An 18,313-nucleotide genomic window follows, 5' to 3' on the forward strand; every position below is an offset into this window, starting at 1 on the left:
TTGTGCTCCTGAGATGCTGCTGGGCCTGCTGTGTTCATCCAGCCTCACATTTTATTATCTTGGATTCTCCAGCATCTGCAGTTCCCATTATCACAAACTCAAAGCTGTTGGATTCCCAGACAGTGCCACATTATTTACCTGAATAATTACCCATGAAATATTGGGGCAGATTAAAGTCTAGTTTAATACCTAGGTAATTTGAAAATTGCCTTTTCAATCAAGGCCCCGAACCTTTGGTTACTCTACCAACCACTTCAGCATTTGCACAATATAACCTAAGCCAAGTAGCTCCCGATCACCTACAAACCTCCCCATCCACTGCCTTTCCCATCGTCACTCATCCTTCCAACTTATTGATTCATCCACCCATCTATTCATTCACATTCAAAGATTGTACCCTCACATTCACCACACAGCAGCTGATGCCATAAAAACAGGACATTGTACTGCCTTCCCCAACTATACTCTAAAGAAGTTTCCTGAAAGATGTCTCACTATATATTACTTTGACAGATGATTCTGTAAAAATGTACTGCAGCATTCAGTCAAGGGAATCTTAACGCATAGCAACAATCTGCTCATCATTTCTGGTGCTTAGAAGTTCATGGCCTTTGGCTGCAAAGGCAGGCAAGTTATGCTGATCTTCTATAAAACTCTGGTTAAGCCACATCTAGATCACTGCTAACAGTTCTTATCACCACAGTTTAGGAAGAATATGGACTTGAGATGTTGCAGAGATAACTTAGCTGAATAATTACAAAAATGTGCAAATGCAGGTCATTTTCTCGATAATTAGTTTTGAGATCCGTAGATGTTAGGAAAACTTAAAGAACTTTTATTTAGAAAAGTGCATACTTTGTGAGGACTTGATTGAGGACTTTAAAATAACAAAGGGATTAGACTCTCTCCAAGTCTTACAATTCTTCAAATACATGCTCTGCGCTAAGATTTTTCTGGCAAAAAGAATTTACAGCAGACAGCTTTGGATAGGACATTACCACCTAGCTAATGAAAGTGGCTATATAAAATTTTGCATCTGGTTTAGATCAGATCATAAAAGTGTACATTAACATAAATCTACCTGTAATTTAGCAATATTAGGCACCCTCAGAAATGCACAGATTACTAGTATGGAAAAATAAAATTTTGTGCACACAGTCTTAGCCAGTTTAGATTAATACATGTTGGGGCATATATTTTGCCCCTGCATCTACATCATTATGGTTCAGTGTTGGATAAAGTTGGTAAGAATATTTCTAAAGCAATGAACTTGATGATTACATATAACAGAACACAGGAATGATATACATTGAGCTAGAAATTTCTTCAGTATACACAAACCACATTTAGCTCTAAAACAGAAGGTTTATTGAAACTTATACAAGAATACCCATGGCACAATAAGTTTTAAAAGCATTTAATGACATCGCACATTTTAATAGATAAGGTAAAAGTCTACAGGTGCAGTCCCATACAACAGAAAGCCTGTTGTACTATATGACTACAGGCCCAGTTTTTGCAAGGATTCGTTCCTATTATGTATCCTGATTGTGCAGTAAAATGAAATTTTCATTACAATAGTTACAATGACAGAAATACACACTATGTATCAAATAGTAAGATAACATAGCAAAATTATGACACACAGTGCTTTAGCCAACAAGCAAATAACCATTTGAGTAACATTACTTTTCCAGATAATGAATCCCCACGTCAACACTTAACATCAATGCCTTGAAAGGTTTTAATATACATCTAAGGTTTTATATTTTGTAGTAGAATTATTTGAAACATACAGTATAACGCAACTGAGCAACAAAAAAGGAAGTTAAAATTACAGATTATTTAAAAGTGAATCAGTATACTAATTCATTCTTATATACCAACATTCTTTATTCACGCTTTCTGCACAAAAACCCAGTAGTTTCTGTTAATATCTGCTGCCAGGCTAGCATGATTTTTATTTAATTAAAATGCAAATTAATGCACATTTGCCTTTTGTCATAGCAAAGATGATACAATATATGTTTTAAATAAATGTAAAATGGAAGTTCCTACTAGCCAAGACTCAGGATAGCAACTTTGATAAATGGAGTTGGGCAAGTATTTTTGATCTTTTTAATACATATTCCATGTGCACAATAAAGGATTTCAAAAGCATTGCTGCCTTGCATTCCAGTAGCACATGGATGTAAGTTGTTTTATTTCCAAGACAGCCTCACAAAATTGAGGAGAAATTTAGATATTTGGATCCTAAACTACATACAAATCATCAAGAACTGGCCCTTTAATTGTAAATAAAAACTGCCAAATGCACCTCACATTCTAGAGATTAAACAACTCTCTGATGTTCTCCATAAGTTAAAACAAACTGGCTTGAGGGACATGAGGCACAAAGTATAATTCATTGGTTCTAAATGCTCATGCTGGAGTTTTGTTGGTATAGAAAGAAATGAAGGCTGTTGAGCTGCTCTACTTCTTCTTGCCAAACAGACTGAATCTCTTCTCCTTGTCTTTCTCTTTGTCTTTTTCTCGTCTGCCAGGGCTGGATTCCCCAGCCAAGACAACACTGGCTGGTAGGGTCTGTGCACGACTAGCTGCTGGGGTACTCTGATTGCTTGGCGTTGCCTCACTCTTATCTGTAGACACAGCTGAAGTGATAGCTTGAATCCAGCCATTCATTTCCTCCTGTTTAAAAAGAAATGAAATTGCCACCAGGTTAAAAGATTTACTTATCGACTGACTCACTGGGGTGGCCCGCTGGAAATCAAGCCTGTTATTCCTGGTATCATCACAAAAGTTAAAGATCTTATCAAAGTGTGCAAATTATCTGACTTTGTAAAGCCAAGTTAACACTAAACCAGATTCCCATACTTAACGAGATTGACCATTTATTACAAATAATTTAACCCTAGCCACAGGTAAACAACCAGATCTGTTGTCATGTAACTCTACGAGTTAAAATTTTAAACCCCTTATAAAATTCCCCTTTGACAGACATACAGAAAAAATTTGTTATGGGTGGAATGAAAAGCCGCAATGACAGTTTAATGGCCTTTATCCATAGGGTTTGTCGAGATGATCCTACTGCTTGCCAGGATTTGACGTTCTTCAATCTCTCTTTTCCAATACCTTCACTTCCTTGCAACGGGTGGACAGCAACTGTGTCACAAATTGTAAAGTGTCTGACTTATTCATCGAAACAAAAACAGCTTAAGCCAACTTATTGGAGAAAACAACTAGCTTTCTTCAGGCTTCAGATTTTTTCTACTGCAGAGACAGATCAACTTCCCTCTGGGGGATCAAAGGCTTCTGGAAATATTGTTCCCACCCACAAGCTGTCGAGCTACCCAGGAACCAATGACATAGTTATTGGCAGAGAGATGGTTTTCCATCTACAGCTGGTCACACCTCCACAAAACAATTAGCTACCTGTTGCCAGCCGAGTCTTATTTCATACATTGCCTGGTGCCAGTCTGTCATCTAACCCATATAATCACAGTAATGTTCACCTCCACTCTCTTAGTTGGAGTTAAAGCTACAGGTTGAGCAGTGGCCTTTTCCTTTTCGGACTCATTACTACAAACTCTGATATCTTGGCAATCTCCAGCATTCTGACAAATGTGTCCCCCTTATTACAAAGGAAATAACTGTGGGTTTCAATTTTTACTTCCACCCCCTAGTACTTTTACTTCTCAGAAGTCATTCTGGGAGTAGCTAGCATCAATGGATAGCTATTAGCTATCCATTCTTTACCCTGTCTAACTGACTCCCTTTCAATCTCCCATTTTCTAGCCTTTCAAATTTATCATTAAAAGGAAAAAAGGTTTAGTTTTATAGATCAGCTCATAATCACCAATCATTATTGATGTCAATTTAACAGCTGCAACCCTTTGGTCCTCAAAGTGAGTTTTTATTATAGACGTTGTTAAATTCCTCAAAAAGAGAATAATCTCTCATTGCTTCATATGTGGTTTCAGCTTCTAAAGCTCATATCCACACCTGGTGCCAGCCTGTCTGTAGCCAGCATCCTCGCATTGGTTAGACAAACAGCAGCATAAATAACACTAACAATCAATTTTAGTAAGCTACTTTTGTAATGTTCAATAATTTTTTTAGAAAAGAAGTCCTCTTCCCATTCCAGTCTACAATCAAAAATGCAGAAAAATTAAAAGATACAGTCTTAACAGCACCCCTCATCAAAATCTTGCTTTATGCATAAACCAATATAATAAAACTAATAAAACTAACCCAAATAATGAAATGCAAACAAAATGCCCAAATTTGTCCATGACTGATTTAGAAACTTACATCATCTTTGGCTTGGAAGAGATATTCATTGCCATCACTCAGCCTGTTTTTAACAAGAAGAACACGTTAGTTGCATTTGGTATTGTACAGATTTATAGATCATAGAATCCCTACAGTGTGGAAAAAGGCCCTTCAGCCCAACAAGTCCACACCGACCCTTGGAGCATCCCACCCAGACCCATTTGCCTAATCTACACACGCCTGAACACGATGGTCAATTTAGCATGGCCAATCCACCTAGAGTGCACATCTTCGGATTATGGGAAGAAACCGGAGCACCTGGAAGAAACCCACACAGATGTGGGTAGAATGTGCAAACTCCACACAGACAGTCGCCAGAGGGTGGAATTGAACCCGGGTCCCTAGCGCTGTGAGGCAGCAGTGCTAACCACTGAGCCATCATTCCATGCCATATAAACCTAACCATATAGAAACACAGATGACCAGGAGCAGGAGGCCGCCATTTGGCCCTTCAAGCCTGCTTCACTGTTCTTCACGCTTACGGCTAATCGTCCAACTCAGTAACCTAATCCTGCTTTCACCTCATAACTTTTGATCCCATTGGACCCAAGTGCTACATCTAGTCGCCTCCTGAATACATTCAATGTTGTGGCATCAACTACTTCCTGTGGTAATGAATTCCACAAGCTCACCACTCTTTGGGTAAAGAAATGTCTTCTCATCTCTGTCCTAAATCATCTACCCTGAATCCTCATACTGTGACCCCTAGTTCTGGGCACACCCACCATCAGGAACATCCTCCCTGCATCTACCCGGTCCAGTCCTGTTAGATTTTATGAGTCTCTACGAGAACCCCCTCATATGTCTGACCGCTAGCAAAAGCAATCCCGACCTAGTCAATCTCTTCTCATACATCAGTCCCGTCATTCCCCAGAATCAGCTTGGTAAACTTTTGCTGCACTCTCTAGAGAGCAAGAGCTCCCTCCTTCAGAAAAGGCGATGAAAATTGCGCACAATATTCTTGGTGTGGCCTTACCAAGGCTCTCTATAACTGCAGCAACACATCCCTGTTCCTGCACTAGAAACCTCTCGCAAGGAAGGCCAACATATCATTTGCCTTCCTTTCTGCCTGCATGCTTACCTTCAACAACTGGTCCACAAGGACACAAAATCCTGCTGCACACTCCCCTCTCCCAATTTACAGTCAGTCAGGTAGTAATCTTCCTTCTTGTTTTTCCTTCCAAAATGAATAGCCTCAACTTTATCCAAATTATACTGCATCTGCCATGGTTGCCCACTCACCCAACTTGTTGAGATCATGTCGAAGGAACTCTGTACCCTTGTCACAGTTCAGCCTCCCACCTAACTTGGCATCATCTGCAAACTTGGAGATGCTACATTTTGTTCCTTCCTCCAAATCATTAATATATATTGTGAATAGCTGGGGTCCCAGCACTGGCCCATGTGGCACCCCAGTGGTTACTGCCTGCCAATTTGAAAAGGATCCATTATTCCTGCTCTTTGTTTCCTCTCCTTCTCGATACACTTCTCCCAATCTCATATGCTTTAATCTTGCACATGGCTAGGACACACACCCTCGGGGTACCGATTATCGGTCCCTGAGAATTTATTGGCCTTCAATCCCAACAATTGTCCCAGCATCAATTCTCTGTTAATATTGATCTCCCTCAGTTCTTCCCTCTCACTATATCTTGCATCCTCCAATAATTCTGGTATCTGATTTGTGAAGTCAGAACAAAAGTATGTCTTCAGTTGCTTAGCCATTTCTTTGTTCCCCTAATATACTTTCCCCCATTTTGGTCTCTAGGGGGAATCTACATTTGTTTTTACCAATCTCTTTCTTTTCATGTACCTATTAAATAGTTTTTATGTTTCCTGCAAGCTTATTTTCATACTCTATTTTCCCCTTCTTAATCAATCCCTTGGTCCTTCTTTGCTGAATTCTAAACTGCTCCCAATTCTCAGATTTATTATTTTTCTTGGCCAATCTATATGCTTCTTCTCAGATCGGATGCTATCTCTTTTTTTTTGTAAGCCATGGATTGGCTCTATTGTTCCTGTCTGTTGCAAAAGCAAAATGGGTAAACAATTGTTGCAGTTCCCCCATATGTTCCTTGAATATTTGCTGTTACCTATCCACTGTCATCCTTTTAACTAACTCTCCCTAATCCATCAAGGCCAAATCACGCCTCATATCCTTGTAGCTTCCTTTATTGAAGTACAGCATCCCAGTCTGTGAATCAACAACCTCATTCCCCATCTTAATAAAAAATTCTATCATGTTACAGTCGCTCTTCCTCAAGGGGTCTCGCACTGCTAGATTGGCAATGATTCCCTTCTCATTACATAGCACCCAGTCAAAGATGGCCTCCTCTCTAGTTGGTTCCTCCATATACTGGTCAAAAAAAAACCACAGGAATTCCGTGAGTCTCTGTGGGATGGTTAATTTGATTTGTCGCATCTGTGAAGATTAAAACCACCCATGATCACCGATATTCCCTTATCACATGCATCTCTCATTTCCTGCTTTAATGCCATTCTCAAAATCACCACTGCAGTTGTACCTATGTATGACACCTACTAAAGTTTTTTGTTCCTTAGTATTCCTCAACTCTACCCATACAGACTCACCCTGTCAGAGCTAATATCCTTTCTCACTGGTGCGTGAATTTCCTCTTCAACCAATGTCACTACAGTATATTTTTCTTTTTGCCTGTCCTTCCTAAATACTGAATACCCTGGGATATTCAATTCTCATCCCTGGTCACCCTGCAGCCAATGTCTTCATAATCCTATTTATATCATAGCCAATTTACACCTATCTGCGCGATTTAGTTCATCTACTTTACTGCAGATGCTCCGCACAATAAGGGACAAAGCCTTTAAGCTTATCCTTTTTAACAGTGTTTGTCTCCTCCTTATTTTTCTCAATAGTCCTGTTTGAATCTTGTCCTCTGTTTCTCAGCCTGTCACGTTTTTATTCCCTTTTCTGTCTTTTGTTTTTGAGCTGTATCTAACTATATCATAGTTATTGGTTTCATCCAATAAAAACTCTCAGAAAAAAATTATCCGTATCATGTGGATGTTTTGACAAGAGAAGAAGGATGCTCCCACAATTGATTTGCAAGCTAATGGACACTGCATACACAAAGAATGGCCGCTTGTGAGAAATCAGCAACCACCATTCAAGGAAGCTTCTCAATACATCTTTGGGAGGCAAGGTAGAATAGATAATAGACTGCAACATCTATCTTTTGCGACTAATGCTTGAATATTTTAAAAAAACATTGCATCTATAGGAATGTTTGGCCATTTTTGCTACCATTGACAATACAGGTTAAACAGAAATGCAGAATCATGTGCCAAATGCTAACTTTTAATCATTTTTCCTAAATCTTCATTACATTGGTAAATGCTGAGCTTGTCCAGATATCTCATCCATTTATAAAGAGCCCTACCAACTAAAAAGATTCTAGAATCAAGCTCAAGCTGAAATGAACTTATTGACTGCAAAGGCAGAAACTGCCTTTGGGCTAAGGTAGGGAATGAAATTAAAATTGTTAGGGTACATAGGTCGCTTTCTAGCCACCAACGCTAGCGTTTCCTGTTGGTTATTAGGCAAAATGGATGGCTGGCCCTTTTGGTCTGAATAGCTTGTTAACTGACTGTCATTATCAAGGCTCACACAGGAATGGCATGAAGTATTAAAGGGCATCAGCTACCTGTAATACTATATAACAAAATCAACTTTGAGGGGGAATAAGAGTTTTACAAAAACCCTCTCGCTATATGCATCACCCTGTTGCAAAGTACTGCTTGAATTGACTATATCGCTCAAATCAGTAGAGAAATTACATTATTGCACCAACAGGTAAACATGTCTGACCAATGAGTGGTTTGCAAATTGTTCTGTTTGAGCCAGGTATTGTAAATATCATGTATGGACGTAATGAATTCCTAGAATATCTAATTTAAAAAATACAAAGACTAATGAGAATCAGTTTGAATGCAAATTTATGCAAATTATTCAAGCTGCTGATGACAATTTTTGCAGATCCGTTTGAAGAAAACACATTAATTGTGTCTCATAGCCATGTTCAATAGGAATCTGATTTGGCTGCATTTTATTTGTAATCATTACCCATCGTTAATTGAGTCAGACACAATTCAACATGATTAAAATTTGCTAAATTCACTTTGCTACTTCTTAGTATTACATTTTGCAACTATTTTATCTATGCTCGAATATAATTTTCAAATCACCACTCAAAATGTTGTCCTCTTTTCTCTTTCAGGAGTTAATTATCTGCTGCAAACATCCTGTTGTTAAAGATATTCAATATTTGGGCTTTTCATGGGCTATGCGCTATTTCTGACTGACTTCAAATATAGTGACATGACACGAGGTAAGACGTTTAACTGATTTAGGTGTTAAGCCAATTGGCCTATAGTTGCCGGTTTCTTGTCCCCTTCACTTGTTAAATAAAGGGGTTACATTGGCAGTTTTCCAATCCTCCGGACTTTCTCCAGAGTCTAAGGATTCTTTGAAGATTGTTACCTGCGCATCGATCTCTGTAGCTCTGTTTAGAATCCAAGGGGGCACTGGATTCAGGGAGCTAACTGGTCTTTACCCATTAGATTCCCTCATACTTCTTCACTAGTGATAGCTGCTATATTGATTTTCTCTCCTCCTTTTGTCCCTTATTATTTAGTAATTTTAGGATGTTCGTCATGTCTTCTACTATGAAAAGCAATGCAAAGCATTTATTTAACTCCTCTGTCATTTCCTGGTTCCCCATTATTTCTCCACCTCATTCTCTAAGGGGTCTATGTTCACTTCTGCCTGTGCCTTTCTTTTTACCTTGGTGTCAGTCTTGATATTATTTGCAGGTTTATCCTCAAAGTTTATCTTAGAACATAGAACATAGAACACTACAGCACAGTACAGGCCCTTCGGCCCTCGATGTTGTGCCGACCTGTCATACCGATCTCAAGCCCATCTAACCTACACTATTCCATGTACGCCCATATGCTTGTCCAATGACGACTTAAATGTACCTAAAGTTGGCGAGTCTACTAACGTTGCACGCAAAGCGTTCCATTCCCTTATTACTCTGAGTAAAGAAACTACCTCTGACATCTGTCCTATATCTTTCACCCCTCAATTTAAAGCTATGCCCCCTTGTGCTCGCCGTCACCATCCTAGGAAAAAGGCTCTCCCTCTCCACCCTATCTAACCCTCTGATTATTTTATATGTTTCAATTAAGTTACCTCTCAACCTTCTTCTCTCTAATGAAAACAGCCCCAAGTCCCTCAGCATTTCCTCGCAAGACCTTCCCTCCATACCAGGCAACATCCTAGTAAATCTCCTCTGCACCCTTTCCAAAGCTTCCACATCCTTCTTATAATGCAGTGACCAGAATTGTACACAATACTCCAAGTGCAGCCGCACCAGAGTTTTGTACAGCTTCACCATAACCTCTTGGTTCCGGAACGCGATCCCTCTATTAATAAAAGCTAAAACACTGTATGCCTTCTTAACAGCCCTGTCAACCTGGGTGGCAACTTTCAAGGATCTGAGTACATGGACACCGAGATCTCTCTGCTCATCTACTGCTAAGAATCTTACCATTAGCCCTGTACTTTGCCTTCCGGTTACTCTTACCAAAGTGCATCACCTCACACTTGTCTGCATTAAACTCCATTTGCCAACTCTCAGCCCAGCTCTGCAGCTTATCTATGTCTCTCTGCAACCTACAGCATCCTTCGTCACTATAAATTCTTGCAATGAACCTAGTAACTTTCTCTCAACTCCCCCCAATATGAGCATATATTTGCTCAAATAAGGCAATGAAAACAGTATACAGTACTATCTACCCACGCTTTTCACAGTTGTAACAAAACTTTCTTTTTTACCTTAATAAAAATCAACATTCTACTTGCCTTTCTAATTATCTGTGAATTCTGAATTCTGAAGAAGAGTCATACCAAACATAAAACATTTATTCTGTTTTCCTCTCTCCACAGATGCTTCCAGACCTGCTCTAGTATTCCAGCATTCTCTGCGCACACAGTAAAACAAGTGTATCTGATGAAAAAGCCTCAGGTTATCTTCTCCCTCATTTTTATTTAGTTGTCTTTTGTTGGTTTTTAAAACTTCCCCAATCCTGCAGTTTACCACTAAACTTTGCCACATCATATACTTATTCTTTCAATTTGATGCAATCATAGCTTCCCTGGTTATCCATAGTTGATTTTGCCCTTTCATAGAATCCTTCTTTATCATTGGGACATATCTTTTATGTGAGTCATGAACTATTTTCTGAAACGCCTGTTACTGTTCTTCAATCTTCTTTGCTGCTAAACTCATTTCCTAATCCACTCCAGCCAGCTTTGTCCTCATTTCTTTGTAATTGCCCTTATTTAAGGTGAGCACAGTTGTTACTGATCTAAGTTGATCCCTCTCAAACTGAATGTTAAATTCTGCTATGTTACTGTCAGTGTATCCCAGGGATATTTTACTCTTACATCATTTATTAAACCTACCTCATTGCATCTCACCAGATCCAAAATAGCCTAATCCCTAGTTGGGTCCACAATATATTGTTCTCTGTGGCTATTTCTGTCAATTTGACTTTCCCAATCTACATGAAGATTAAAGTCACCCAGGGTTAACACATGCCTTTTTCACAGGTCCTCATATTCCCCTTCTCTATCCTACCACACAGCGACTGTTAGGAGGGCTCACAGACAAATCTTATCCAGTGTTTTATCCTTTTTATTTCTTAATTCAACTCATATGGATTCTATATTTTCTGCTCTAAGATCATTTCTTACTATCATACTTAACCCATTGAGTGCTAGTAATGCTATCCTACTTCTCTTTCCTTTCGGAAATTCACATACCCCTGAGTATTTAGTTTCCAGCTTTGACCTTTTCGTAATTATGTCTCTACAACGTCTATAAGATAGTACCCATTTCATTTATTTTGTATCAAATATTATAGGAATTCAAATAAAGAGCCATTAATTTGACCTTTTTAGCATTTTTACCCTGACCCTATTCACTGCTGTTTTTCTAAGTTTGTTCAAACTATCCCTTCCTGTTTCACTCTGGGTATTACTATCCAAATACTTGCCCTATAAGGCTGCCATATCCTCTGGCTTTGTAAGGCTACACTTCTACTCTCCTAGGCCAGTCTCCTCATCATTAATTTAAAGCCCTCTTTACTGCTTTAGTTATTGGACTCACCAGGACAATGGCCCCAGTAGAGTATAGTGAAGCCCATCTCATGGAACAGGTCCCTCCTACCCCAGTCCTAATACCTCACGAGCTGAAATCAATTCCACCCAGCCACACTGATCTCTGAACCACACTGTTAACTTCTTTTACCCTATGCCAGTATACACATGGTTATGTAGTAATCTACAGACTATCAATGTGGAAGTTCTACTTTTGAATTTAGCTCCAAATTGTTCAAAATCTTTCAGCAGGACCTCCTGTCTCCTGTCTAATCCTATCAACATCATTGGTGCCAACATGGATGATGACTAGACCACAACTGTCCCAGTCCAAATTCTTCTCCAGCCAGGTGTCCTTAACCTTGGCATGGAGCAGGCATAGTCCTTGGGACTCACGGTCGTGCTCCACAGAGAAACATTTATTCCCCTTATTGTTCTGTCCCACTACTGCCCTGTACCATTAAAATAACATTTCTATTTCTTTGCCCCCCACCCCCCAACTTGAATGGCTGTGGTCAGTTCATTCATCCTCCCTGCATTCCTCACTTCCGTCATCACAGGTTGTAAGAACCTTGTAAGTGCACATTATTAGGAAAATATTAAAGTCTATTATAAAGGATAGAATACCAGAATATTCAGAAATATATAGTACCATCAGCGTGGTTGCATAATATGGAAATCATGCCTGACAAATTTATTAGAATTTTTGAGGAGGTATGAAGTAGGATAGATAAAGGGGAGACAGTGGTTGTAATATATTTGGACATTCAGAAGGTGTTTGATAAGGTACTACTTGTTAAGCTATTTAAGACATTAAGAGTTCATGGCGTTAGAGGTAGTATAATGGCAAGGATAGAGGATTAGCTAACTAACAGAAAACAGAGATGCAATAATGGGGGGTAATTTTAGGATGGCAACCTATAACTAACAGAATGCCACGACTTGGGTGAGAAAATTGAATGCACCAAAGCCCGGTTTGCTGATGACAAATAAAAAAGTTGGGAAGGCAAGTGGTGAGGGCAACACAAAGAGTCTACAGGAGGATACTGATAGTGGATTAAAACTTGGAAAATGGAACATAATGCAGATAAATGGCAAGAAGAATAAGAGAACTGAATATTATTTAACTAGAGAAAGCCTTCAGAAAACTATAGTACAGTGTGATTTGGGAGTCCTCATGCATCACAAAAAACAAGCACCCAAGTTCAAAAGGTAATAGAGAAGGTAAATGGAGTGTTGGCCTTTACCTCAATAGGAAAGAGGGGATAAAAATAGGGATATCTTGCTAAAACTATATATTGCATTAGTCATACCACAATGGGAACAGTTCTGGCTGCTCATCTAAGGAAACAGATTAGCATCTGAGGCAGTCCACAGGAAGTTCACGAAGCTGAACTCAACATGGAGGGTGCATCTTATGAGAATAAGATCGGTTGGTTGGGCTTGTAATCACTGGATTTTACAAGTCTGAGAGGCAACCTTATTGAGAAATATAAAATTCTTAGGGGACGTTTCACTTGTGAGTGTGTCTAGGACCAGATAGCATAATCTCAGAGTAAGGGGTCTCCCATTTAAAAGATGGGAGAGAAGGAATTTCTTCCATTAGAAGGTATGTAATCTATGGAATTCTTTACCACAGAGGACTGTAGAGGATAGGTCATTAAGTATATTCAAGGCTGAGACAGATAGCTTTTTAATGAGTAAGAGAATCAAGGGTTGTGGAGGAAAGGCAGGAAGGTAGATTTGAGGATTATCAGTTCAGCTTTGATCTCAAGGTGTGGAGCAGACTCAACAGGTTGAATGGATTACTCTGTTTCCACAGTTTATGATTGAATGCAATGGATTTGAAAGATATATGTTTCATGTGTTGAGCGTAGCACAAAAAAAAGGGAGAAAGAGAAAAGTACTTACCTCAGCTTAAAAACATGCTTCTTCTTCTTATAATCAACAGCCACTTCACACAGTGCTTCCTTTAGGCTAATTGGGACCTCGCCATGATATGTGATACCTGAACTAGCATTCTTTGCATCTTTATAAAAGCCCATCTCCTGATTGTTTATCACACAATACACATTGTGCCAAGATCTGAAAAATGAAAACAATAAAGTTTCTCATTAATAGCCCTATAGTTTTATCTAATAAAATACCAACATTTACACAATCAAAGCTACAATGTTGAATTTAAAATGTTCTCCTTTTCTCTTAAGCATCAAACTCAGATTCTAAGTACTATTCCCTGGATTCAATAAGCATATGAATATCTTATTTAAATAGTGACTCCTTCTTTGAATACGATACTGATGTTAACTATTATATAATAGCCAAACTCAATTCAGACTTATGCAACATCCATCCCAGTGTTTCATACTGTTTCCCTGGCTGACTGTTCCCTTCTTAACTTCAACCTCTGGATTCATGTAATCCAAGGAATGTCAACCTGCTTGGAACAGCTTCAGTATTTAACTTGGGACTTCATCTGATTCAGTAATGTACCTGGCTTTGTGTTTACTCATTAGACCACAATGGAACTCCCCACATTGAATGTTTTGCTTAGATTGATTAAGTAGAAGCTATTTTTAAAGCCCTATGTATACCTATTAAATAGCACAAATCAGATTCTCTTCCCAAAATCAGTTTGAACTTTTAATGGATTATCTCTAGATTGATTCACACTATATAAAAACAATTTTAACATACCTCAACGTATTTTGCATTCTGCAGAAGTCCTTAATACATATATTAAATTACTACAGTACTAAATAACTACTCAAAATAATTGTTTGCCATACTACAATGCAGTACAGCCTAGATGATGACCAGTGCTAAAAACTCCTGATTACAGGTGCAAGAGACAGAACAAATTGTACAGCCACGACCTGAAAGTTTCCATGCAAGTTTGCAAAAGTTGACCTCTAAGTTACAGCTAAGTTACCTCTAAGATACAGATTATGCAAAATAATTTAAGGGGTCTGTGCATTCAAACAAGCATCCTATGCACTGCATGCAGACAGTACGCAGCCTCAAAAGATACAGAGGTACAAGCAGAAACAAAAAAATCAAGGCCAAAGGCAGGAAGTTGTGGACAAAACTGAGAAGGCCTTAAAACGGATTTCTCTCTTTGCTACCAGAGGTGCAAGCCATACAAAGAAGGGTTCCTATCTGAATCAAATAGAAAGGAATTGCATTAGACAGCCTAGATTCAAGCTACTTCACATAATGTGTACTTGAGAAAATGTCATACCTGCTTGATGCTTTCTTGTTGTGGGTTTCCCATTCATGTTTGCGATGCAGGAATCCCTCCATCTGTGCTGAAGGAGTTTCTTGTGACTTAACAGGTAACGTGGCAGACTGGGCCAAAGGTGAAGTCTTAGTTTTGCGATCTGAAGTTGGCGAAGCTGCAGGGCTAGGTTCTTTTGAACTGGTTCTCTGTTCAGTAGCACCATTCACCATCTCACTTGTTTCAATTGTCTCAGACATCTGAATTAAACAGATAATGAATTAATCACCATATTAATTCAGTCCAATAAGAGACCAAAACTAACACACATGCAAGGCTGTGCATTCTTCGTGCACTGACAGTTTTAATTTTGGTGTATGAATTTTATATATTGATAAATCCAATGGATGTGCATCATAATTCATTCATTATTTATGGATGTCTATGAGTTAATGATAAAAGGTGGTGTAGACAGCTGTATAGTGTATTGAATTATGTGATAACTAATGTCTTAACTTGAATTCATGTTGTAAGAGGAATTAATTGGAGAGACAACGGGACTCCTGTAGAAGTAGGGAATAAAAACGTTGGATTTTAACTCCAGATTCCCAGCCATTGATACATGTAATTTCAGCTTGTATCGGGATAATCAAGAGCAAACCCAAGGTTAACAATCAGAATGCTCAATATAGCGAGAGCCAATGCTTTATTTCTAAGTTTGCATGTGGCAACTTGAAGAAGGTAGCAGAAAGCTAACGGTGCCCGTGTACTTCAACAAGGGTTGCTTGCTTCCAGATTTTCCAAATCTTTTGAGAAAGGGGAATTGTGCCAATTTTAGAGAAAGGAACAAGAGCATTGCTCCTTCTGAAAATCTTTATTCTTAAAATTAACAGCGAGGAACCTCTTGGAGAATTAACAGGAAGCTCCTGTAACCTCCGAGGTGGAAGTGACTGACATGTAACAGCAGCCTCGAACTAGGAAGCAGATTTAAAACATTCTTGCATATCACCTTTTTTTCCTTCCACCCAGTGATGCTAAGCACACAGCAACTTTATCAGCGACCTCGACAAGGTAAACTGTGATGAATATGAAATGAATATAAACAAAGTCTATATTGATATATTATTTTCTTTAAAAATAAAATCAATTTGTTTAGCATGAGACTTTTTCCTAAGCATTCTTCTTTTATTTCTTTATATTTTTCTCTGCTAGAATGCAAATTAACCCTGTACTACTTGGTTTGTCTGTTCAAGGAGATTCAGATGTGACACTGCTGAGAGAATACAGTTCTCTACTGGCGTATGAATAAATGACACTAAATCATTTCAGCAGAAGCAACAGCAAAAAGCGCTGCAGCTGTATTTTTGAAATGAAAAGGAAAACGCATGATGCAAAGTTTTACATCAATCAATGCCAGCATACAAATGTGCTATCTCCCAAAACAACTTGATGCATTTAATTAAACAAAAAGTAGTTACAGAGTGGCCTTTGTATACATGCTAATGGGAAGATTGTTAAAATTTTGACAGTGGATCCAACAAGACCAAAAAAAAAGAAAAATGACAAGGTAATCAAAAGCTTTGTATGATCTCATTCCAATAATCTCCCCTTCAATACAGATTGAGTACTCCTTTAGCTGAGACTTTGCTTATGCTCATTCACTCTTTTTTCAATTAAGACATCATTTAGGCATGCAGAGATTTCAATCTTTATAAATCACATCATGCAGACTAATTCCACCACCTAGATTTAGTGATTCATAATTTGATAAGATGAAGGAAAGAACACAGCTTTCAACGCAAACAGCATTTTAAGCAGAGTAATCATAACATTTTAAACTATATTATGAATTTCAAATCTTGTTAAGAAAGCCAAAAAAGTCACTCAAAGCCAACACAGTTATTTACCCCCAAAAACAGACAGACCCAAGGTCTAGTCCATCTTGTTGTTCGTGTCGTTTGCTGCAGTGTGATCCTGACAACCTAGAGAGCAGCCAAGCTTCCAGCAGCTCTGCAGTCTCTCTCTGGATAGGGTAGGTATCTTCAGAATCCAGACATCCAAATTATTTGAATTATAATTCCACTATATTTAGCCACAGAAATGCAGATCACTTGGTTTTTACGCTATCAGTACTTTTCTCTAACTTTTCTGAATCATATTTGCAAGGTAGATGCTGCAGTTATCTAGTCACACTACGACCATTGCGTAATTAGCTAGAGCAGAATATTCACTGCAGCTTTAGTTTCAATTAAAAGAGGGTCAAATGTGCACATTTGCAAACTCATAACAACCCAAGAGATAACATGTCGGGTAACATTATGAATTTTTCTTACATTAGGAGCAGGTGCTGGATATGAATTCCCAGTTCAGCTGACTATAGCACTGTCTTATTAATCTGATTGATTGCCTCCCTCTTTGCTTTCCAATATTGTGTACTGTATTGATAGCTCTTTAGACTTTCAAATATGACTTCACACATACAACTTTTTTTGGAAAGGGAAAGCAAAAATTAGCTGCGTTATTTCACTCACTTCGCATGTTAACTCATGATTTTAAAAATACTGACACTGCAGAAACAGACAACTTCTAAAACTTTTACATGACAAATAATGCTTAAGTACATTCACAGCTCAAACTGCTAGTGGGCACAACAGCAGTCGTACTTTCTTTAGGTATTCTGACATTATAAACAATTCATAAGCTCAATGATTTATAATTCATTAATAGCTTAAAAGGGGTGATACATAAAGGAAAATTGGTTGGAGCAAAATAAACATTTTTGTCTGACATTTTCATTTGATGTTACACAGGTTTTATAGTGAAGCCATTTCTTGGACTGAGATGGCCTTAAAACAATTTTCTCTGCCACATATTTGGTACATCTGATAATTCTGGCTGTCTCATTTGGATGACAATTCAAAGAAGATGTCAAATCATCTTTGTCAATGATTTTCCATAGAATTTAGTAGAATAAAAAGCTTGACAATAAAGGGGCTCTTGTGGAGCAGTGGTCTCTACCTATGTGCCATGAGGCCTAGGTTCAAGTCCTGACTGCTCAACAGCTGTGCAGTAACATGTTTGAACAGACAGATTAGAAAGTATCTAAAAAGCTAGCAATATGCATGAACTCTTCATGGCCAAAACTGAAAGCTCTGTAAAGAATCAGTCGTAATGATCATTGTAGATTAACTCAAAAGCACCCTCTACTGTAAGAAAACCACAGTTACTGGGACACATTACAAAGAATCTGATGAAATGAATAGTACTAAGAAATCAAAACAGTGTTTGTAAATTCAGAGAGAACACATAACAGAAAACTAGGCATCTACGTTATTGTGATCTCTGGCCTTTTGAGTTTAATGTTACTCACACTAATACTTTAAGAATGTACAGTTCTAAGAGAGAAAAATATGTACAAAAGCAACTATGACAATTCTCTTTTAGAAACACAAAGTTAACAAACATTCAATATAAGGTGAACTTTAATAATTAAGGTTTAAACATGCTAAACACATGCAAAAATAAATACCATTAAAAACAGAAATGACACAAAGTTAGGT

General features: G+C 38.3%; 1 protein-coding gene across 5 annotated transcripts in view; it reads right to left on the minus strand.

Moving 5' to 3' along the window:
- Positions 1 to 1,345: 1,345 nt before the first annotated feature.
- sptbn1 (spectrin, beta, non-erythrocytic 1) overlaps positions 1,346 to 18,313 on the minus strand; it is a 239,773-nt gene continuing 222,805 nt past the window's right edge. For all 5 annotated transcript variants that reach the window (XM_048536023.2, XM_048536019.2, XM_048536021.2 and 2 more), the window contains 4 exons: positions 14,778 to 15,013; positions 13,448 to 13,621; positions 4,312 to 4,354; positions 1,346 to 2,688 (listed from right to left, as the gene is read on the minus strand). In XM_048536023.2, coding sequence (XP_048391980.1) covers positions 2,473 to 2,688; positions 4,312 to 4,354; positions 13,448 to 13,621; positions 14,778 to 15,013 — 669 coding nt within the window. In that variant the 3' untranslated portion in view covers positions 1,346 to 2,472. The remainder of the gene's footprint in view (positions 2,689 to 4,311; positions 4,355 to 13,447; positions 13,622 to 14,777; positions 15,014 to 18,313) is intronic.

Source organism: Stegostoma tigrinum, chromosome 9 (genome assembly GCF_030684315.1).
Source record: "Stegostoma tigrinum isolate sSteTig4 chromosome 9, sSteTig4.hap1, whole genome shotgun sequence".
NCBI lineage: Eukaryota > Metazoa > Chordata > Chondrichthyes > Orectolobiformes > Stegostomatidae > Stegostoma > Stegostoma tigrinum.